At 42.3% G+C, this 24213-nt stretch overlaps 1 protein-coding gene across 4 annotated transcripts in view; it reads left to right on the top strand.

Annotated features, from left to right (window-relative positions):
• LOC121295861 (ubiquitin carboxyl-terminal hydrolase 43-like) overlaps positions 1-22421 on the top strand; it is an 84216-nt gene extending 61795 nt beyond the window's left edge. For 3 of the 4 annotated variants that reach the window (XM_041220963.1, XM_041220965.1, XM_041220966.1), the window contains 8 exons: positions 3266-3377; positions 10299-10402; positions 13210-13287; positions 13614-13734; positions 14832-15147; positions 15490-15648; positions 16222-16380; positions 17152-22421. In XM_041220963.1, the coding sequence (XP_041076897.1) occupies positions 3266-3377; positions 10299-10402; positions 13210-13287; positions 13614-13734; positions 14832-15147; positions 15490-15648; positions 16222-16380; positions 17152-18260 (2158 nt within the window). In that variant the 3' untranslated portion in view covers positions 18261-22421. The remainder of the gene's footprint in view (positions 1-3265; positions 3378-10298; positions 10403-13209; positions 13288-13613; positions 13735-14831; positions 15148-15489; positions 15649-16221; positions 16381-17151) is intronic. The other variant, XM_041220964.1, reaches the window with a different exon arrangement.
• Positions 22422-24213: the final 1792 nt, after the last annotated feature.

The raw sequence follows: 24213 nt of genomic DNA on the forward strand, positions 1-24213 counted from the left end.
TAGTAATTAAATATACTTGTTTATGACACTCTGAGTAAAGCCTGGGACTATTAGATAGCGGGGTGTTTAATATACTGTGCTGCACTGCAGAGAAGGTGGGAACAGCAAAGTTCAAGGGGGACAGCCTCAAGACTTCCACGAATGAGAGAATTGCTGTAGGATTGCACAGCAGTACTAAAACGTGGCTGAGAGCTGCATGCTCACTTGGAAACACTGCAAACGCCAGTGAAAGGTAAAAGCAATAATAACTTGAAGCTGTGTACAGCAGAGCTCCAATCCCATTGTCTGCCATTGATACTCCAAGGCAAATCCATTACGTTGCCGAGAGGGCGAAGGTAACAAGCAAGAGGTTCATTTGAACACATTGCCCCACACCTGAAAGTGTTTCATCTGAGTCACACACTTCATATGAAGCCGAAGGAGAAGTTATTATCAGCTCGCTTGTTTATGCCAGCGGGCCTTATTGTCATGTGGGTTATGATGTCATTGCTAGCCCTTGATTATACCGCTGGCTCACAGCCCTCTCCTCGTCCTGCTGTGGCTCTATGAGTCAGCTGGTATGGAACTTCCTCAGCACCACCTCTCACTGATGATGTGACTCATGCAGGTCCCCATTCACAAAGCTTTCACTCCATTATTTCAAGAGAATCCTCTGTGTCAATGTCATCCTGTGCACAAAAACCCCAGAACCTTTTGTTTAATCCCTTATAAAGGTTTACCACAGTGAAAGCACAGCAATGTAACAAAGCAGAATAGTGAGGTATGGTAAAGCTTATTATTAAACAAGGCACACCATGGTGCACTATGCTAAATGCATAACACTGGTGCTATTGGCTTCCAAACTGATCAGTTTAAGTACACTGCTGGCCGATATCAAAATAATCTGAACTCCTGGAAATGCAAGCAATGGCTGGTGAAAATGTGAAGCGGTTTTCTTCAATGCATTTTGCGCTGGGGAGCCTGAACATCTGAATGCTGTAGGTGCAATATGAGACATCTGAATAAGATGCAGGCTGCCTTGCCTAGCTCAAGACCAGGAGGCTGACAGCTCCCCTTGAATCACACAGCTGTCAGATTGGCTGCACCGCTACTGGCAGGCTGACTGTTTCACTGCCTAAAGCTGTTGGGCTGAGAAGCTGACAGTGCCAGGCGTTTTCCTGGTTGACTTTTATTAAATAGATAGTGTGTGCCCTCTGAATTTCACTACAGCTTAACCCGACTTGCTGTGACGTGTGAAACAGCGTGTCTACTATGTGTTTACACATCCAACAACTTTGACCTGTGACCATTGTGTGATGGTAAAAGAAGTGGGCAAAACCTTTTTTGGTGATGCAGGCCGTGCAGTGGTATGATAGGCACCAAGGGTGTGCAGAGACGCCCTTATGTGCATATCAGTTGTGGTGGTCATACCGAATTGTGGGTTAAAAGTTAATCGAAAGGGATTCTGCCCATCGTTAAATGTGCCCAAGTCGCTTTGTGTATTAAATTGGAATATGCCTCAGTTTTAACCCGTGATAATGCCAAGATTTGCTTATCACAATAGAGTAGGAGGAAGTAAACACTATACTCCTTTAATAAGAAGTGGCTAAACTCAGGTGACCAGGATTTACTCTCGACTACACTAGTGCCTGTGACCTAAGGTGGCTGGCATTATCATAGTTATGTCACTAATTCTGTTTCAAACGGAATGACAAAAAAAAGACAAGGAGTTTGTTTGTTTTGGGTCCCAGCATTATTTCTGATTTTGGATTTGAACTGCTCTTCTTCTTCTTCTTCTTCTTCTTCTTCTTCTTCTTCTTCTTCTTCTTCTTCTTCTTCTTCTTCTTCTTCTTGTGTGTGTTGGGGGGGACTAATTTAAAAGCACAAAGTCTTTTTTTAAATGATCCCAGAGTTTTAGTCCGACTACTTCACCTGGTATGCGCTTCCATACATTTATAACTGATAAATATAAATGGCTTCCTTCTTTTCTAAACGTACTTTTGCTCAACTTGCATTTATTCCCTTTTGTTCTATTCCCTGTGCTAAATTTGAAGTAGTGACTTGGGTTAACGTTATCTATACCATTTAAGATTTTATAGACTTCAATCAAGTTCCCTCTTTCCCTTAACATAGTTTCTCATTGTAGTTCGACATGATTGTTTGACACCGGACCTGTGGCTCTGTCATTGGTACACAGCCCCAATGAAACTGCCACAGACCACCACCTGAGTCTGAGTGTCCTTCACACCTCTAAACACAACAGGGCTTGCATTCTTCACTCCAGTCCAAATCATTAAGCCAGTCTGCCTCATTAATCTTGCTTGCCTTGTCAGTTATTTTTGTGTCTCCTCCAGCTACAGCATTTAAGTTTTGATCAGCCCCTAACAAGAGCTTTAGGGAGACTGCGAAAGTGTGTGTCTGCCTGGAGGGGAGGAGGTAGGGTGAGAGAATAAAATACATAAATGAATGAACAAAAAAAACAAAGAAATGAATAAATAAAAAGACCGTTTGAGCTCTTGCAAAGTAAGATTTGCATGCGGAATGTGCAGCAATTTAACTCCTTGACAGTCGTGAGATTCAAAGTTTGCTAATGAGCTGATGAGGCAGTTCCTGTGTGATTGAAATGCATTTGAAATGTTTACTCAAATCAAGTCCAGCTGCAGGGGGCCTGTAGTGACAGCAGGAGTCCCACAAAAAGCATTTCAAGTTAATTTAGTGCAGCTGCATTCAAATCTGATTCACGTTTCGTGTCTGCATAGCCCATCAGTCTTTGCTGTGGAAGTATGCTGTCAATCATCATTAACATTTTTTTCTTTGACTATTTAATATATTTTAATAGGAAACCCACAATGAAATGTAGCCTGTCAAAGTGATAGATATGAGGAGCCTTACTGAGATATTGCTGTATGTAGATGGAGATACAGAATCTGGATAATAGCTTCATTTTTTTCCTATTCTTCCCTGTGGAAAGTGAAGCTTTTGGTTTAGGCGATTTTGTAGTTTTCCAATAGGGTTTTAAACCACTAGCACATGTATGCAAATTATTATATTTTATATAATATACCTACCTGTAAACATACTTGAAAATGGGACAGGCAAAAACCACAGGGAATGAGAACTACGCGTTTGTCATGTGCTAACTGAGGCGTGCTTGTAAAAATCAGCATGGCTTATTTGCTCAATGCACAGAAACATTCCATTTCTCCATTACATTATAAACCCTGTTATAACAGTGATTTATGAAGAAGCAGAAATGTGTAATAAGTGTTTGTTTTTCCTGTTCCAGGTTCGGCCCCCCTTTCCTCATGAGAGAAGACAGAGCGATCACCTGGGACCAGCTGCAGCAATGCATACTCAGCAAAATGTACTATCTGATGATAAGTGAGGCGCAGCCGCAGGTGTGTTTTACAGAGCGCTTCGAGGGATGTGCACAAATATGAAGACAAATGCTACTGTCAAATCATTTTGCTGGCTTCTTAGGGTTTCTACAGGTCTTACGATTGACAAGCTTGGAGATATGTCCATGTTTTCAAGTTTCGTTTGTAACAGTATGCTGTGATTCCTCGTTATATCGCTGTTGAATGGAGGCTTGCAAATTAAAAGCTATGGAGATCAATTAATTGATGAGCTTCAGCAACTCTAGTGAGTAGTGTGGTGCAGGCAGTAAGTTTAGACAATAATTACATTTCCAGCCATTGGCTAACAATCACCATCAAGTCATGCTTTATCTCCCATTGAATGTCTCCCTAGCAACTTGTTCTTGCTCTCTCACACTATGTTTCCTTTTTTCACAGCTTTGTTTTCCACTTGGTTGTTTTTTAAATTTAAGCCACAATAGAAGGAGGCTGATTTAAACTCATTATCCGATGCCCAGTTTGACTACCTGGAACTGAACACCCGCTCCCCTTACATGTCTTTAAGGACATGTTTGTAAGAAAGAGGGAAGAGCTTGATAGCTCGATAGCAGTGGCGCTGATCAGTGCAATGCCAAATCAAGACTAAACAACTTGTGGAAAAATCACGATAATCGATTGCCCTTCCGAGCCTGGCTGGAAGGTAGATATCAGCTGATATCTGTGAATTGTTTGATCAGCACTCTTCAACAAAATCTGCTCAGGAGCAGCAGCTGGGCGCCACCAGCTAAACACTACTGTACCAGCATGTCAAAAGCAATTGAATTTCAGTGCGTTCTATTCAGTGCTGATCAGAAACCACTGCAGGGGAAATAAGGTACAAATTCAATTTGCTGTTCACTGAATTGCATGAGCTGTCGAAGGTTATTGTCCCGGGGAAACTTTAGAATGAAGCTTCTATTGCACATGTGACACACTGTTAAATAAGTTATCGGTATGAATTATGATCTATTATTTATAGAGATGTATTGCACACAACAATAGCGAGTGCTTTTATTTTTATGATTGTGTTGCTATGCTCAGGAGAGCAACATGGTTGGCTGTTGGTTGTACTGTAACATTGTCAGCATGTTTAAAGACCTGTTAAAATCAAATTCCACAGTATTACAGATCTTTCTGAAATCTAACATTACTCTGCGTGGCATTTCGTGTTCCCCCTCGAAACGTGAAGTTGCCATTTTAACTAAATTTCAGCTCTTTAAATCATAATCGTGAGCCATCAGCGAAAAAAATTACATTTCTGCTGAAAATTGAAACTGATTACAGCACAGGATCCTTTTCCAGACTTTTGCAGGTGTCTGTCGAAGGATCTGTGGGCGCTGTGTTCAGAAAACAATCCATTTTCATTCTGCCCTATTCGTCTAAGGACTCGATTAAAACGCCAAACAAACCGGAAACCTGGCAGTATTCTGGAGACGCACAGAACTGTGAAAATATGCAAAGATAATGAACAAGAGGCCATGTGTGGGATGCTTTTGCGTCTGCGTGAGTGTGTGATTATGTGAAGGGTTTTATATTGTTCTTAAGCAGCCTTTGAAAAACAAAGCATGCATCTTGTACTGTGTGCCTTAAGAAGCTTATTGCCTCGTTTTTGAAGCTAATTAATGCAACAAAGATTAGTTTAGTAGTTTTCTAAAAGAGCACTTTAGATAAAACTCCTGTACCGTAAGAGTCGCCTGGATTTATAGTACTAACTTATTGTAAAAGTTCTTTAGGTCAAAGTAAAGCGGGAAATACATTTTTTTTTAGGTTGTTCAACTAGAGTAAAGTTGCTGGAATGTTCAGGAATTTTGATTGGCTGAGAGGCAGCTGATGATTTATGTTAAGGGGACTAACTGGTCAGGGACATACAGTGCTCCAGGGCGACGGGAGCACACAGGGGTTAAGAACAGACGTCTCGCATGTATAAACGTGGAGTTACACACCACGGAGCTCCATCCCTGAGGGTGTCTCTGTCCAAATAGAAAGATCTCTGTGCAGGCACATTTCCACGCACCAGGCAGGTCTACATTGCGTGCACTGCCACAGCCATCTTCAAAGAGGACTGAAAGAACAGTCAGCCTGCACAGAGCAGAGACTGCAGTAACAGGATTTCACTGTGAGCACACATTAGAGCGCCTGTTCTCGTTCATCTGTCAGCTCCTATTTGAAAGCAAGCAGCCTAACAGTTTTTGAAATGAAAGGTTTATATTTAGATACCCCATCGCGACGGCAGTCTCGCTAATCTGCAGTTTACCGGGCATTAAACCCAGATGCACAGATGATCGGAATGATCTGTTTATCAATCGTACCTTCAAGTGATTATCGACGCTGATAAACCAGACATTGATTATTTGCAAATGTCATAATTTTTGCATATTTGAAATGAGCCACCATGATTGCTAGTGAATGTTACACAAATCATTGACATGAACAGTTTATAATGGATGCATATATACTTGTTAAGGGAACTGTTTGAACACAACTAAATGACAACACTGAACACAACATCAGTTACTATGCAGTGTGACTCTAGTATGTTTGAATAAGTTCCTGTGTATGGATCAAGCTCAATGGACATCCACAAGCAGATAGACATCTTAACCCAAAGTGTGCCATGCCATGCCCTGTGATTTGTTGCAGACACTCAAGTTTCAAATTTGTAGACATTCAATTATCTTCAGGGGTCAGTCCTCTGTCCTAATTAACAATGGCGTATTCATAAGAAGCTGCCACCACAGCCAGGAGAACCCAAGATGACGCAATAGATAATGTAGCTGCCAGGCCACTAATAAGGTGGAGTGCATCAGAAAACATGCTGTTGGGTTTCTGTTTTCCATGTGTGTTGCTGACAGCACGTAGAGTAGCCGAAACGAGATTAATTACCCTTCTGCCGCTGTCAGTTTCGTTGGTTTGTGTTCGAGAGAGTAAAGAAAATAATCCCAGGGATTTAGTAACACGGTTTAAAGAATTTCCCAGCCAGATGGGGAGGCCAGGGCTTGTAAAAGTGAGTGACAGCTAGGGCCCGCCGTTCTTGAACTCAGCACCAGCTGACTGAAGTAAACCTGTCATTGAAGCTCCATTGGCACGCGGGTTTATAAGCCTGAGCTGCAGTGCTGCTCCCTGGAATTGTTTCAGATTTCTTCCATCAAGAAGGACAGCTGGCGTCGCAGTATGGCAGCTCCTCGCTTGCCATGCTCGAGTGATCTTGTGCCAGTGACCTGCTACCAAGTCCCTCTAGTTTTCAGCCTGCCGGTCTTGAGTAAAAACCAGAAGCCTCGTTTCCCCCAGTATCATTAATTACAGATCGCCTCAGACGAGAGGTCATCAGTGTTTTCATTGCGGATGCCAGCCAGTGTGTCAAATGCATCCTCTGTATGGATCACACCCTGTCCTGATGCAGGCTTTTCTTTTGCAAGCAGTTATGGAAGTAGGTTAATACACAAAGCTGTTGGACTGCCTGCTCCTGAGCACTTTGGGTAGACAATGGACCCAGATAATAAGGAGAGAAGGATGAAAATTTTTTCACATTGATTGTTACAATTGCATAATTTCTGCTATTCGTTTAATGATGTTGCTACACATAGAGGAATTTGGTTTGCCTGCAGCTTGTCTTGTCTGGGTGAGTCAATCGGTTTGAGATAAAGCAATACTGATTCTTTACACCAGGCAGCCTTGAGGCTGCCAATACAGCTCATATTGACATTTCTGAGGTGCATCTGGCCTCCTTCCTGGAATTAAGTGTTAAGCAAACTATTACACAGATGCTGAAAACAATTATTGAATGGATCAGAGGGCGTACAACCACCTCAAACACAGCTATTGGGAAGCATCATGTCTATAGTGGTGATGTGCATTGTTTAATTATGTAGTTATGGAGCTTATTTCTTTATTATATATGTCTAAGCACACAGACCCCTAATCACAAAGTTATAACTCACGAGTTACAGTATTTAAAGGATGCTGATTCACATAAACATTTTTAGTGAATCATTTTTTGTTTACTTGTGTTTTTAAGCTGCATTCAGGGCGACTTTGGTGCCCATTAGTCAGAATACTACCTTAAATCATGCAGCTTCCACGATGGAAACAGAAAGAAAGCGTTCTAGCAATCAGCTTTTTGGTGCATTCGTCTTTAAGAGAGGCAGTGATGTTTCAATACACCAGTCGAGAAAGCTTTTTTTGTGCAATGTGTTTATATGCTCGAGCACACACTTGCAGATATTGGCAGCATGTTGTTGTAGCTTTTAAATGCATTTGAATTAAACAAAGCAAGCTTCATAAACACAATGCTTACCAGCTGTTTGTTTAAAATAGCCGAAGCAAAATTGAAACCGAGCTGCTAATCGGCTGTTAGCAATATCAAGAAAGAGCACAAAGTACCGTGACAGAGATATTAAGAAAGCAGAAGCAGGGAGGCAGGGACTTCTAGAGTTAAGAAAGAAGACATCAGTGGCAGGTTACTGTACATTTACCGTGTGTTTTTTTTTTTTTGGGGGGGGGGGGGGGGGGGGTTTTGTTTTTATATAAGCTTTGTGTGGAGATGGCTTATAGCAAACCACTTAGCAACACTGTATTTGTAGCTTAATTAATCTTGTTTACATTTACTTACTTTTAAAGCAAAAAATGTCCCCATGTTTAAAGCAGTTTGCGTGTTGTTTTTAATCACTAACCTATTTATGGATGTGTAAATGCTTTTTCTATAGATGTTCGCAAATCCAACTTTTTCACATTCCCGCCTGTACCGCAGTCCACAGGGGGTTGGATATGCAACATTGTACTGTATGCCAGTAATGGTTAGCAGTGTGTGTGAATATGGAGGTGTTCCTTTCACAATGCAAAGTGCAGACCCTCTGGTGAGGCAGCGCTGGCAGTTTTCAAAGGTTATCGTTTTAGAATGCAAAGCCCATCACATGGACAGCCTTTGATGCAGTCTCTTAGGTAGCGTCTCTGCTCTGTCTTGGATTATACTGTGATTCAAATGATTTTAAGTAGCAGATTGGTGGGATTAAATAATTTTCAAATGTAATTTAAAGTTGTGTTGCTCTAAAACTGAGTTGTCAGTTTTCTCTAAATGTACCCTACCTGGCTTGCTTTGAGTTTCACTGGAGATCCAAACCACCTGCACTGGGCAGCCGTCTTCTTTCCATTCAATCAGACTAATTCAATATCCAGAACCCAGGGCCACTCCGAGGGATTGCAAACACCATACATAGTAATGGAATAAAAAAATAAACAGTACATGAAGTACTTTAAAAACGGCATGGTTAAATGTGGCTTTAACTCACACACAGGGTTTAGTTTGCTCAATTTACTAATGTTCAGAGTTTAAATCTGCCTTGCGTTTCTGTTGTGTTTTGCACAGATTGATAAAATACATTTCTGTTTATAGTTCCAGAACATAAAAAGAGAATAACATTATGTGCATTTTTACCTAAAAAAAATCAGCCGGGGTGTCACCGCGCACCAGCGCCCCCCTGTGGTCTGGCCGGGCGCCGGCAGGCTTGTCTGTAAGCTGCCCGGAGCTGCGTTGTCCTCCGATGCTGTAGCTCTGAGGTGGCGGCATGGTGGGTCTGCAGTGTGTAAAGAAGCGGGCGGCTGACGGCACACTCTTTGGAGGACAGCATGTGTTCATCTTCACCGCTCCAGAGTCTGCGCGGGGGCGGTAGCGGTGAGCTGAGCCTAAAAATAATTGGCTATTGCAAATTGGGAAGAAAATTATAAAAACAATTGGCGACTACTAATTTAAAAAACAAAACAAAACTATCTAACTAAGTTTTGAAATAGCAAATAATGCCCCAAGTGCCGAAGAAGGTTCATTAAATTGTTTAAAAATAATTCATTCTTTTCAAACAAAAGTCAACGGTCGCTGATATGCACACGTGACCCCTGGAGCCGAAGAAGCACCTCACACAGCAAATGAGAATTTAGTGCATGATCAATCTAGATTATTACAAGAGTCTGCTTTACCTTCTACTACTCAATTCTTTTTTTTATTTCTTTTGCAATTTGCATATCTAGCCTGGGTCTTTCTCTTTGTAAGATATGAAATAGAAAAAAACCAAAGCTTTAGGGGGCTGTTTCATGTTATTCATCAAAAAATAATCTCTTAATGGGATTGTCCACCCAGTCAGTCGAATCTGTGGTGTGCTTTCTCTCTTCTGCTAATACATGAACAATATCCTGCGAGCAGTGTGAAGTCTTGGAACTGGTTTTAGGGTTAAGTAAATTAACTGTTGTGTTTTAGCAGCTTTGTTCGCTGCACTAAGTTAAAAGATTAATTAACTCACAGAATTAAGGGGTTTAATTACCAGGACCAAAACAGGATTTATAAAAACAGATGCCATTCTACTAAACAAAGTCAGTGGTTTCAAATAAATAATTTTTTTTTTTGGGGGGGGGGGGGGGGGGGGGGGGGGGGGGGGGGGGGGGGGGTTCGGGGGGGGGGGGGGGGGGGGGGGTTGCATCAATAACTGAGTAAATATGTTCTTCAAATGCATTTTATTATTTTTTTTTATTTCCTGCATTATTTCCGTGCTCCTTCGCAACACTTGATGTTCGTCACATGTATAAGGCATGCATTACCCTGCCACCAGAGGATTGTGAGAAGTGTTAGTGTTGATCCCATGCATGCCTTACACACATGAGCAGCATCACGTGTTACAAAGTAGCAAGGAATGAATACGGGTAATTAAACTCATGTGAATTAACAGGGCTGAATTCAAAATGAATGACTTCAGAACTCACAGGAATTGCAGAAGATATTAAAGTGTCATCAATGTATGTGATTTTGTACCACAGCAACTCTGCGAGCAGCGGTTTTCATGTCAGTCTCACACGTGGTTTAGTTTGTAGTGAGTTATGACCGCTGTGTTTTGGCCCATTCTTGGTTCACACACTCATTCTTTTTCTTTGTTCCTGTTCTAGAATGTTGGGGTTCTGTTCCGAATCCGAGTGGTAGGAGGATCCATCACTTGCAGCTACCTCTCCCCCCAGGACAGCCGACCTCTCTACCACCCTGCGGTGGACAGGTAGGGCACACACACCCTCTAAACTAACCCACACAAATACCCCAGGAAAGCATCATGCAATTTCAAACCAAACCCAGTAGACATGCAGTCAATTCAGATGTCACTGGGGCTGGCGAATGGGCAGGGTTAGTACCCCACAAGTCTCGTTGCCCTTGCGGAATGGCTCAAGAGTTTGATGTTGGTTAAGAAGTGGGGCACCTTCTGTCAAGCCGCTCATTCCACTGAAGTATAATTACTACTCTAAAAGCCCATGAGTCACTGCAGATAAAAAGCTTTGATTCCTCAACACCCAAAACAGGCTCGTTTGTTCTTCCTTTTTCCAGGCAAGAAAACGATCCTCTGATAATGTCGTCTTCTAGCCTGCTTCGTACTTTCAAACACATTCCAAGTGATTAACGACATCAAGTGCAGCTCCCTGAGGTCTTGGTTTCATTCACTGATCAGTTTGCTCTTCAGTTACACCTTTGCTAACCATTAGCTACCCTTGCACTCATAAAAAGGCCCCCCCCCTTCCATGGTGCATCTATTCCCCTGTCTCGTTTCCAAAGTTTATTCCAAGCTTTTTTTTTTTTTTTAAACAATTAAAACTGATTCCCCCCTGGAATTAAAGCCATAAACTGACATGGAAGAGCGGAAAGCTTTGCAAACAGTGTACAGCCTTCTCTGTAGACCCACGGTTTATAATCCTGTGTTACTTTTCCTGTCTGCTTTGGTCATGTGTTCAGAAATCCTCCATATTCTCTTATATATGTTTACCACAGTAAATGTTCATAATCATTTTGCAGCTTCCCTCAGTTATACAATGCATTTGCCATAGCTTACCATGGTTAGCCATGTTTTTAAATATGCTTCATTGCATTTGCTGTGCTTTTACTAAGGGAAACTTTTATAAGGGTTGAGCGAATATTGCAATGCAAAATGAAACAGTGTTTTGCTCTGGCAGATGATTCTGCTCAGTGTGTGATAAATCCATTAGAAAGCAATCTGACTGAATGCAGAATTAAGTTCTTTGCTTCTCTGGTGGTATAGCAGAAAAGGGATTAGATGTATTTAGTTCTAATAAGGCTGTTTGCTAATTAACGCACTTGATAATGATGTCATCTGAAGAGAATGTGAAGGGTAATTAAATTGTGTCCCGTTGTGTGTCCTGAAATACCCTTTCAGTGTAAGTGAGCTTTTTACACAAACACTTAGCCATGTGAGTACCTTCTTGTTGCATAGCATGCAAAGCCCATACTTATTTTTACCTTTCTGCAGCAAAACCAGAATTTTAATAAATATAGTTTGATTAACATGCAGATTTCATTTTACATTTTCCATCTCTGCAGAAACACAGTGTTCCCCTTATAAAAGTTTCCCACAATAAATTTCCCACAACAATTTTGCTGTTTCCCATGCTTTTCCCATGGTTTATCATAGTTTACCGTGGTTTGCCATGTGTTTTTTAAATAAGTTACTCTGCTTCCCTATGCTTTAGCATTCTTTCACTAAGCATTGTTACACTTTGCTATGCTTTTACTAGGGGAAACTTTTATAAGGGACATTGCACCGCAAAACGTTTCATTTGAGTGTGGACTCCAGTCGGTTCTGTTAAACACTCACAAAATTGGCCAAGTCAGCACAGCAGTGCGTGAAATTGTCATAACTTTAAAGACTTGCCTGAAAGCATTGTTTTTATTCAGTCCATGGGTGTGTGAGAGGCTCCAGTAACACATTGTTAATATAAATGATTCAGGTCTCTTGAAAAAAATAAGTCAAATGTAAAGTTTTAAACAATAAAGAACCTGAGACTTGTCATTTTTAATTATAGTTTCATATTAGCTGTCTTGCTACTCAGCAGCTAATATTACAGAATTGTCTAGCGATAATGTTATTGTCAACCAGGTGTATTCCTGAGTCTCTCTCTACCTCGAAGGTCTTCAGTTCCGGTAGTCTGAGACTCTAACTGGAAGAGTTTCAAGCCCTCAGGAGCAGCAATGCTTCTGAGAGGACCGATGAAGCATGCTCCTGGATTCACAGTCCAACCCACACACTGAACAGCACCACTCACCAGAGTGTACGGACTGGTTTATTGTATAAAGCTGCAATTAAATATAGGTTTGAAACCTGCACTGCCTCTGGGACTTCAGTTCTGATTGCACTGTAAATGTCATCAGGCTATAATACATGTTAGCAGGGCCAGGTTGAAACAAAAAACACAAAAGAAGAGAAGCAATTGACTAAAAAGTGGGAATGGAGTTCTGCCATCGCTATTCAGTCTCCCCTAGCCAGTAATTAAAATAAATAGACAGACAGAAAGACAGACTGATAGAGTGCTTCAGAACTATTCTTGTTTGGGATGGGCTGCTGAATCCCGTGTCAAATCCTGGCTGGTGAGGCGGTGATGTGTGTGTTGAGTGGGTTTCAGTTCACTTCACCCTCCACACAGCAACCCAAGCTGGCAGAATTTTTCTCTAACTGTAGCCCTGCATCCTGGTGAAAACCTGACACCTTGTGGCCACTGTCTGCCTGTCCTGTTCTTATCGTTTAAAATGCCTGTAACTAGATGAGGTTTAGTGTTGGCTGGCAGTCCAGGGACTGAACAGTGAGTGCTGTTCACAGAGCCCAGCTCTCTGCACTACAGCGCTGTGTAATCTTTTCAAACCCATTGTTCCGGTTGTGAGTGCTGTTCACAGAGCCCAGCTCTCTGCACTACAGCACTGTGTAATCTTTTCAAACCCATTGTTCCGGTTGTGAGTGCTGTTCACAGAGCCCAGCTCTCTGCACTACAGCGCTGTGTAATCTTTTCGAACCCATTGTCTCAACAGGGCGCTGAGGTTCTGTGGGCCGGGTGGACCCCCACACGTGAAGCTGGTGATTGAGTGGGATCACAAGGTCAAAGAGGGGTGAGCAATGCAGAGTGCTGGTCAGGGACAGTGGTGAGCCCTGAAGAATACAGCCTTGTCCAGTGAAGGACAGCCAGTCCCTTTCCACACAAGCAGTCACTCGTTTTTAATTAACTGTGATATTTTTTGAAAGGTGAAAATTGTTGTGGAATTGGCAATTTCTATATATATATAATACATATCTATCGAGAGAGAGAGAGAGAGAGAGAGAGAGAGAGAGAGAGAGAGAGAGAGAGAGAGAGAGAGAGAGATGGATAGAGGGAAGTCCTCTCCGACTGGCTACAGTGTTTCTGACCATGCCTCTGATTTTTTCGGTGTCTCGTCAGTTTGTTTGGGAACATCCAGGAGGAGGTGGTGCAGGACGCGGAGAGCGTGCGGGCCCAGCAGCAGCAGCAGCACAGCTGCACCCTGGACGAGTGCTTCCAGCTGTACACCAAAGAGGAGCAGGTCTGTCTGTCCGCCCTGCCCACACTAGTCTCTCTGTGTATCTTGGCACACTCACTGCTTGCCAGTCTGTCACTCTGTTTTCATGTTTGGTCTTTAAATCTCTTTTACTATCTGTCTGTCTCTCTATCTTATTATACATACCCCTCGCTACCACTCTCTACAGAGATCCCACTGCTTCCTAGTGTTTGGTGGCAAGCCTTATTGAAAATTCTCTCTGCGTACGTGCCTTTTGTCATAGCCACAGGGATCTATCTAAAAAAACCACCATATTAAAACAGCTAAGCTTACAGTTGTTCATTAAGTCGTAACCTGAGGCCCGAGCATTTTGTAGGCACATGTTACTATTGTGGCATTTCTTTTTCTTTTCTTTTGGTTCAATACGTTTTGTGATAAAGGGCTGATGGTAAGTGTGTGTGTGTGTGCGTGTGTGTCCGTGTGCGTGTGTGTGTGTGTGTGTGTGTGTGTGTGTGTGTGTGTGTGTGTGTATGTGTGTGTCTCTCTTTCTTTTTCTCTCTCTCTATTGTTGTTTCACAAGCACACAGCACTCTGACATCTGTCTTCAGAAACACGTACAGATCATTCCTGCGCTGGACTGAAGTGGTAATAGGGGCTCCTGCGGCCTAGTTTTGTCAATCTTCCTGCCTGCTCTGGGGATCCTGCTTGGTGAAAACCTTGCATCAATCCTCCTATCTGGCTGCCTATGAGCAGTGCTGTTAATGAAGTATAACAGCAGAATCGCGCCTCTAGCCCTGGCTCTGTAGAGGGACACAGTTTGCTTTTATACAGGGTTGGTCAGCTGGGGTACGTGCATCTTATTTCATTATGTCTGTGGCAACAATAAGGCAAACAGAATACAGGATTGTTTTTTTAATGGTATCTGCAAACTTTTTATGCAAACTTTTCAAAGGATAAATAAAAAATATTTTTCAAGTAGCTTTCACAGGGTGTTCCATGTGTAGAAAGAAGGAAAGAAAGAAAGAAAGAAAGAAAGAAAGAAAGAAAGAAAGAAAGAAAGAAAGAAAGACTTGAACCACTGTAGTACGAATCAGTAAAGCGTTTCCCCTGTCCCTGCTTGGCCCCCCTGCTTGGCCCCGCAGCTTGCCCCAGACGATGCCTGGAAGTGCCCCCACTGTAAGCAGCTGCAGCAAGGCATGGTGAAGATGAGCCTGTGGACCCTGCCTGACATCCTCATCCTGCACCTGAAGCGCTTCCGGCAGGTCGGGGAGCGGCGCAACAAGCTGTCCTCGCTGGTGCGCTTCCCCCTCGCCGGCCTTGACATGACGCCTCACATGGTGAAGAGGAGCCACAGCCCCTGGCCATCGTGGAAAGCGCCTCAGCAGCAGCATGACTTCCTGTACGACCTGTATGCCGTGTGTAACCATCACGGGGGCATGCACGGCGGCCACTACACAGGTGAGCCGGGCTGCGCTCACGCCTGCTACACGTGTGTAGAATTGTAGTTTAATAAAAGTGGTTAAAGCAAAACACAGTAAAAGCATGGTGAAGCACAGGCAAGCAGGGTCAGTGACAAAGAGGGGTGGTGAAGTGTGGAAAACCATGGCATATTGTGGTAAACCACAGTCAATCCATAGGAAAGCCTGCAAAACAGGCAGTGGATAGCGGTAGAATACTTTGCATGAAAATTAAACCACAGCGATACACCATGGCACAGCAGTCCCTATGTGGTGGCTGCTTTTGTGCTACCATTAGTAGCACCATCCCACAGTACAGAATGGCACTGCATTGTCATTGCAGCTTACTGCAGGAACTCCGTGGATGGACAGTGGTACAGCTATGATGACAGCAGTGTGGAGCTCATTTCCGAGGACGAGGTGAGCACCAGAGGAGCCTACATCCTCTTCTACCAGAAAAGGAACGTCATTCCACCCTGGTCAGCCAGCAGCTCTGTCAGAGGTGAGCACGGCTTTAAGCACAACCACGCTAGTCTAGTACAGGGGTGATCTGCTTGCCCAGTGATCTCGTCTGTAACTGACAGCATTGTCTGTATCACACACTCTTCCTGCAATACGCCTATACTGTATAACTTCTTCTTTTCCTCTCTTGTTATCTCTCCACTGCTTCAGTTTTGCAGTTTGTTCAACTGATTAAGCATGTAGAACTGGGTGAAACCAAACTCTCAAAGTGGGTCTAAGAGGCTGGGCTTGAACTGGCGACTGCATATACTGCAAGCGACTCAGCTCTTGTAAAAGTTCCCCATCGTAAAAGCATAGCAAAGTGTAATACATCACAGTGAAAGCATGGTAAAACATAGATGTGCACTGCAACGCCCAGAGAGGTATGGTAAAACTTAATCAAAGAAAAGCATAGTATAATGTGGGAAAAGCATGGGAAAACTGCCAAGAAACAACGGGAATGAAATCGTTTTAACCAATTCAGTTAGGAATTGCTCCCTAACTGAAATGTAATGTAAGCCTGATCGAAGTGGCAGTCCATCTGTTTTCATTGCCTTCTTTGTCTGGATCCCAGGCTCCACAAGCTCCTCAATGTCAGATCACTGGCTGATTCGCCTGACTGAAGACAGTATGAGGGGGAGTATAGTCTCCAAGGCGTCCACGAACTGCGTCTCCCCGCCAGGCTCCCCCGAATCCCCCGTCTTCCAGGACAAGCCACTCAAGGAGGAGAGAGGTAGAGTGACAGCCAGCATTCAAACAAGATTCTCAATGGATGCCAAAAGAATTACACAAAGCACACACAGTAGTTTAAACTGATGCGTTTAAGTTTAATTAAGTTGTATCTTATCCATTATAACTGATATGGAGGGGTATGGTACAGAAGTGGCATTTATGAGGTTGAAATTCCCAAAAATGTTGCCCGTGTGCCCAGGTCATTTTCATTTAAAGATTATAAAAAAAAAAAATAATGCACCATCTTCAAATGCAAAAACATATTTTATTGCAGAATGTTCTAACATGAAAGAAGTACAGTTCTATCTGCTTTGGGAATCCCTCAGTACACTTGAGTATTTGCCAAACAGGTCAATTAGTGGCTTGGCTGAATCCTCTCAGATGCGGTGTATTGCACAGCAGTACTGTAGCACACATGATCCCAGCCTGGGATTTTAAGAGACATCATTGCTCAGTTCTTCAAGTTCTAAATTAGGTTCCATTCTGTCAGCAGCATGCCTTCACTGGCAGATAACTGTGTGCAGCAGTGTATTAAAGGTGTCTTATTAAAGTCTCAGGTGGACCGTAGGTTACACATCTAGGGAATTCAAAAGGGGCATGGATTAACTCTTTAGTTGCCAGGTTTATGCCATGAATAGTATCAAAACTAGCACAGTATAATATCCGTTAGGAAAAGATCTGTAGCCATGCATTGGAAATCAGTCATGTTGTTAGCATCAGTACCAGCAGGTGTTTGAGGAAATGCCTGAGCTCTGTCTGTCTTTCGTTCCAGGAGGTTTTGACACCAGACCCATTGTTCGTGGCATCCAGGGAAAGAGCGTCAGCATGCGGACGCCGACCAAAACCAAGGAGAGCCTCACCAAAGCGCTGCCCCTGCGCTGGTCCTTCGGAGGCAAGGAGCGAGCCAAGCCAGTCCCAGGGGAGCTGGTGGAGTACTTGGAGTCGGGGCGCAGACCCAGGTGCACGAAAGATTCCATCATTCCCCTGATGACGGTCAGCACTGACAAGAGTGGCGTGCCGGCAGGGGAACCACAGCAGGCGTCTGTCACCCCTTCCAGGAGAGTGAGCATGGGCTGCATGGGGAGGACCAATGAGGAGCCTCCAGAACCCTCAACCAAAGTGCCAGAGGGGCAACAAAGACAGCCACCCGCCAACGAGAAGACCAGCACCTTGCAGAGGAGCGGCAAGCTAAAGGAAGACAGCGTCTTGACCATGAGAGGGTCAAAAAAGACGACCAGCAAAACAGAATCTGTCACCAGCTTGTCTCAAGGAAGGCCTGAAGACCTCCAGCCTAACTGGGCCAGAAGGAGCTCCAGAGGGGGGTTCCAGTCCCACAGCCGGGAGAACTCCCTGAGGAGAAGCACAGGTCCGCTGGGGAAAAGCAGGGATCAGGAGCCACTGTCACTGGAGGAAGGGAGGGGGAGGAAGAGCGAAGACGCGAAGCAGAGCGAGGGGAAGTTCTCCATCTTTAAAAGCAGCTTCCTAAAGAAGGAATCCAAAAAGCCCAGGGAACCCGAGACGTACCGGAGCGCTGAAATGGTAAACGGGTCATCAAAGTCGTCTTTGTCCAACGGGACACTGAACAGGGCAACGCAGGGCAAGGTCAACGGGGCTCCGGGCAGCAGGTACAAGGAGGAGCTGCCCAACGGCAGGGTCAGTCAGTCAGCCGTGGACATCAAGCGCTCTCAGAGCTCATCCAACATACAGAGCAAGGGGGACCTGGCCTTGAGGAGAACTGCCTCTCTGCACAAGAACGGACTGGCCCCCCAGCAGCCCAGGAGCGTGCACTCTGAAAAGCATGACTACGCCACCTTGCAGAGAACCAGGTACAGCACCACGTCGCTGGGCAGAAAGAAGTCAGTGCCTGAATCGAGCTTCTGAACCACGAGACATGCAAGTGTCAGTATGAAGCAATATAACCTGTGCACATGCACCTTCATGCTTTTTATTAGAGAGATGCACTGTTTCTTTCCAGAGATATCAAGTGGACTGCACTTACTGTGCATTAGGAACCTTTTCACCCTCTCTCAAAGAAAAGCATGTGGGTGCTTTACCTAAGAGAGTTCAACGCTGTAGAGCACATCTGCACTGTTGTAATAGATGAGATAACAGCGATTGAATTTACGCTTGCTTCACTGTGTTTTGTGGGTATTGTTACTCTTTAAATATCACAGATATGTATCCAGGGAAAACATGCTGTTATTGTGGAGTAAGATCCTGGGGCTTGAATGATGGAGAAGGGATTTGGAAGTGTCGGTGGAATGTAAAAGCAAGTGTTATTGAGCCTCGTTCCATTCAACATTTTTCCTGGGGGGAAAAAAAATTGGGGGAAATTATAAATTCTTTAAATAAACAGAGCAAATCAGGAGCAGACGTAGCTACATGGTTTAATGCTGCATAGTATGAGAACTTATCATTTCCACAAATTAGTTTCTTATTTCCACTAATGGAAAAGTAGAGCTTCACAGTGGAATAGCATGCAATTACAAGCTTTCTTGCACAGACATCGAAGATTAGGAAAAGTGGCAGAGAAAATATGTGTAAAAGCCAATGAGAATTCTATGCAGGTATGGAAATAAAGTAGCAAGACTCTGTCTAGCTCTATGTTGTGTGTAGCAGGGAGCAGCTGAACCCAGAATTAACCCCTCACCACAGGGACAGAATGTCTGTGGCAGCTTTAACAAGAGGCCTCCATCTTTTGAATCCTTGCAGGGTTTACTGGCTGGTCTGAGCAGGTCAGTGGCCTCTGAATTCAGCTGACAGCAGACATAGGTCTTGTTGTATTTTATAAATTCAATGTAGGTATATAAGTAAATAATATTATTACTGACAGCTTCAAATAGATAAATGTAGGGATTGTCTGTATAGAAAGAAAAACGAATGGTTGGAAATGTAATAAAACTAAAACAAATAACTTTGAATGCCTTATAAATAAAGTAGGACATGAAGTTTTGGCAGCTGAGCACAAGAGGAGCTGTAATCAAGGCTTCTAATTGATTATTGGTACTGACAAACTGTTATAGTGCTGGGGGCTTATACACAGTATAGACTGATTTCTACAGTGCAGTAACATGTTTACATTTGCAGTTCAACTGTTAAAATGTCTTGTTTTATATTTGTGAAAAAGCACACAGACATTCTCTGGAAAGTGGATTTCTGCAAAAATTGTGGGGAAAAAAACACACAAACACACTTTAATATGCACAGTTTGTTGAACATATTTTAATTAAAAGCAAAATTTCTTGCCAGCAAACATTTCACATTTTCAAACATGCATATGTCATATTGTAACCCACACTGCAATCCTTATCATTGTAACATCTCTGAAACCCCTAGACTCTCCAGCTGAGTGCAAGTTGGTACAAGTGGCTAGTGATCTAAGAAGTAGCTGACCTAAACATCACTGCCGTTTAACTCTGCGTTAATCCTGCTGCTGATCTATTGACCTGCTTCTTAACATCACTAAATACAATTTTAAAATGAGGTCCACAAACAATCAGGTTTAAAAATGTTAGGGTGCTATTAAGATCCGCCACCATTTAGATCATTAAAATAGACCTTACGGTCTGCTGTCACTAAAACAGCACAAGGCCCTTCCAGTGCAGAGACACGAGTAGAAACCATCACTGAATTAAGCAGCACAGCATGTATATAACACCCGTTTGATGAATGAAAATTTTGCAAGCAGGCACAGTTACATGTATTTGTTATATTGAAGCATTACTCATGCCCACTTCATCATTGACTTTGCCAACCTACGGGTTCCCAAGTGGCTTCAAGCAAACAAAGAGGAATTAGAGGATTCGGAACACAAAAGAGATTTTTCACTCTTGTATATGCCAGAAACCCTGCATGGACCGGAGTCGATTTTCCAGACTTTTCACCTCCGTACAAGGAAAAAGTAGACTCTAATTTGATCCGCTGATCCGCTACAGGTTTTATTCTGAGCTTAGCTAAATTGACCTGTACACTGTGGCTTAGGCTCAAAGTAAAACTTGGAATGGATTCAAGAGCAATGCAATGGGAGTTTTATTTATACCACAGTGTACCAGAGCCTCTGCAAAAAATATACCACGCTGGGTAGTTTTTCATCATTGGGCCCAATCCACAAAACTATAGGAACTGTTCGGAATGGTTTTATAAACATTCTCTTATAACGTTTCTGAAAGTTTCATGAACTGCAAACTGCAAAAAAAGATTTAATAAATCAAATTTCCTCAAAACAGTATTTTTATGACTAGATCCCAATATTTCTTTATTTAATTTCTGTATGGCTCTGAATCTGCTTCTTCAGTGCTGTCCATGCAGGTTTCTCTACAGTGACATCCAGCAATGTAACCTGAAGAAACCCTAGCCAGTAATAAGTGTGGGTATTCTGAAGGCTGGCTGACTACCTCAGATCCTAGTCCTGATTTTATTAAATAAGATTGTTAAAGGTTATATATGGAAAATGTAAACCCTGCCTATTGTCAATTCTGTTTTGGTGGAAACGTTCGGAGATTGAAATGCTCCTTTTCACTAAAATATATTGCGAGACGGGAGAATATATATGGTTAACTTTCATTCTGCATACATTCTCATTAAAGGGGTTCCTGTCAAATGAAAAAGTAAGCACAAACTATCGTATATAATTGGTATTGCTTGGGTGGGCGTTGTCGTGAAAGATTCTCCCATTGAAAACAACAAACAAAATGTTTCCAGACGCATACCAGCAATGAGCTGATGTCATGTTTTTCTGGCATGCGAGCGTGTTCCGTGGTGTTACGCTGTATTACTGTAGTAAGGATGACAAGGATGAATTCGGTGTGTTTAAGGAATTAACATGCCTTTGCTTCCTTTACGTTGTTGTCTTTTCCATTTCCAGACTGTTTCTGATTGTACAGAGTCGCTGAAGAAGCCAGTGCCTCTTGTCATGAGCACAGACAGCAGCAGTAATAAAGAAGGAGTCTGGATACATTTTTCATATGTAGAATGTTAAACTAATGATGGCCGTGCATAGCCACCACACTGCAGATAGCACCCTTCCCACTTTATTTATCCCCTCATCTTGAAATCATTCACCCTGTGTAGCCCAGTTTTAATTTTATATAAAACATGTAGATCTGCATAATAATTATAGTAGCAATATCTTTATATAGCACCTTTCATAGTGGACCACCATCATAAAGCGCTTTACAGAGTTAGGATGTGAACTGTGAATTATATGCACTTACAATAGGACATTGATTTAACTTCTCATCCGCAGGATAGAGCACAAGGAGGTGAAATGACTTGCTCAGGGTCACACAGTGAGTCAGTCAGTGGCAGAGATGGGATGTGACCTTCTGGATACAAGTCCCAGACTTTAACCACTGGACTACACTGTCTCCAGTGCAAACAGACTGTCTAGCCATGGAGTGGCTTTTGTAAATAAGTATGATTGTAAGGTGAAAAGCCTAAAACCGCATGTCTTACACTCACAACGCATCCATGAAATACTCCCATTCATTTCTGTTAAATGATTTAGAACAGACTTGGAACACAGACCAGCAGTGGAAGGGCCAATTTTGGACAGCCCTAAATTGTAGAAAATAAAAGTGCTCTCAGTCCTCCCTGTCTCTGCTTCACATACCTGTTTGTATGTGGCGAGTACCAATCACCAATTCTTTACCAAAACGAGCACCTGTAGAACGAAGAAGTGAATGAAGGAGTTACAGTGTGAATATGTGAGATAAAGATGTTTTTATATGCAGCCTTTTTTTTGTAATGTTAAAAAAAAGGTTACCTACTCTGTAAATATTTTAAGATACATGTGAAATTATGAAATGGTGAATTAATCCTGATTGAGTTCTGTGCTTCCGGCTTATGTGTACGGCCCAAACTCGATCGGAGAACTTGACCAAGGTCCTTCTTTTGTGAGCTGTAACGGTTTGCCATGGAAGTGTCCTAGCACAGGTATGAAATTTTATTGACAGCAAAGGTTTGTACTTGCCTACGGTGTCTGTTTTACATAATATACGGTTTTATTTTTAATACTGCAATTAAACACGTTATTTATCACAACATATGTCTTTGTGTTTTGTCCCTAGCCCATGGTAGTCCTTTTAAAATATAAAAAGAGGTAACAGTGGACATCAAAAATAGACAAATTACATCACAAGATAATGCTATGTAAAAGCTGTGTCTTCAACTGAAGGTTGTGCAGGGACAGTAAGTATCAAATCAATACAGTGTTTCTTTTATTGGCCTGAAAGGAAAATGGGTAGTTCTAGTGAGAATTTTGATTTGTGCAGCTACAGGCAGGAAGGATCATAATTGATTCATACCAGTAAGAATCCTTTGGTAGTAATGTTCGCCTCAGAGAGGTCCCTATTGGTGCAGGTAACTTATCCGCACCTGATGCTCGCAGTTGCAACAATAAAATGCTTCCTGAACAATTTGCAGTATACAACGATGTCCATTAGATGGAGCTGGAGTACCGTGCACACATCATCCTTCCAATCAATGTAACCCACAGCCTTTGCTGAGGGATTGCAATAACACTTAGTGATTAACAGTTTGTTGAGCAATGCACATTCTATTATATTAAAACACAATTGTATTTTCTTCCCTTCAAATGATTTAATATTTTAAACTGGCTACTTTGTTGTAGTATAAATTCTGTATTCCGTATTGGATGACTATGAGATGAATAGAATATACATGCAATTAGGATGTATTGAACATTCAGACAGACATGACTTGAACATATAATCAATATTGTATTGCAATAGTTATTACAAAGACATTGGTCTGCTAGGTGTCGTGTGTATCCCAAGAACTGGTAAAACTTGCTAAGGACATTATTAATCTGTATGAAGGCACCCTGTCTGTCTGTCTGTCCAACGATCCTGGGGCTTAGATGGGTATCGAGTCAAAATACAGAATGCTGCCATACGGATTAGGCTATTGTCTGAGGTCACTGGGTATAGAGGTCAACCATAAGAACGATGGCACCCAAGGAGATGTAATGATGAAGAACAATCAAGCACAATCAGCTGGATATGCCCAATAAATAGCACTTGGAGGAGAATCTTACCAGTATCTTGGTCTGCTGTGTGTCTGCTGTCTGATTGCAGTCAGAGTTCTTTTATAACATTTCCTGCAGCAGTGGTCAAACCGTTTATGAACTACACTATTCTTTTTTATTGAGCTGAACTCTTTCTGCACTGTCAGTTTAGTCAAAGCCGTTTTTAATGTATTTGCCATCTGCCCTTGATAGAGCTGCGAATGATGTGTTCTATCGCAATTTGAAAATGACGAGAAATCAAGTTTTGTTATACACCTCTTATACCTCATGCGCACACCATTAATTTATGCTTGCAATTGAAAATCTCTGGCCAACTCTCTTTCAGTGGTGTTGTTTTTATTATTATTATTATTATTATTATTATTATTATTATTATTATTATTATTATTATTATTAAAAACAAAGCCCTCCCATAAAACCCATTGTGAGTAAAATTCTGTTCATCTAATACATGAACCCTAAATGGGTCAGATGCCAGTTGTTTTTCTGAGATTCTCATTCTTGGTGATGCTATTCACTCAAAGCTTAGCTACATTTATCTGTTATAATAGATGTACTAATGTATCCTTTCATATTGAGCTGCACCCTTTATGTAGAGACACAATGCCTTTATTCATTCAGCCTCATTGAGGTACCTTTGATCCTGAGAAATTGGGCTTCAATTGAATAGGAGCAAAATGCTTTTTCATCAAGTTTGGGGCTGCTATTCATGTAGAACATTGTATATTAGATATTTAAATATCTCACCGTGTTTTACACCCACATACACAGCATAGCAGAGTGTAA

This window comes from Polyodon spathula, chromosome 20 (assembly GCF_017654505.1).
Source record: "Polyodon spathula isolate WHYD16114869_AA chromosome 20, ASM1765450v1, whole genome shotgun sequence".
In the NCBI taxonomy this organism is placed as follows: Eukaryota; Metazoa; Chordata; class Actinopteri; order Acipenseriformes; family Polyodontidae; genus Polyodon; species Polyodon spathula.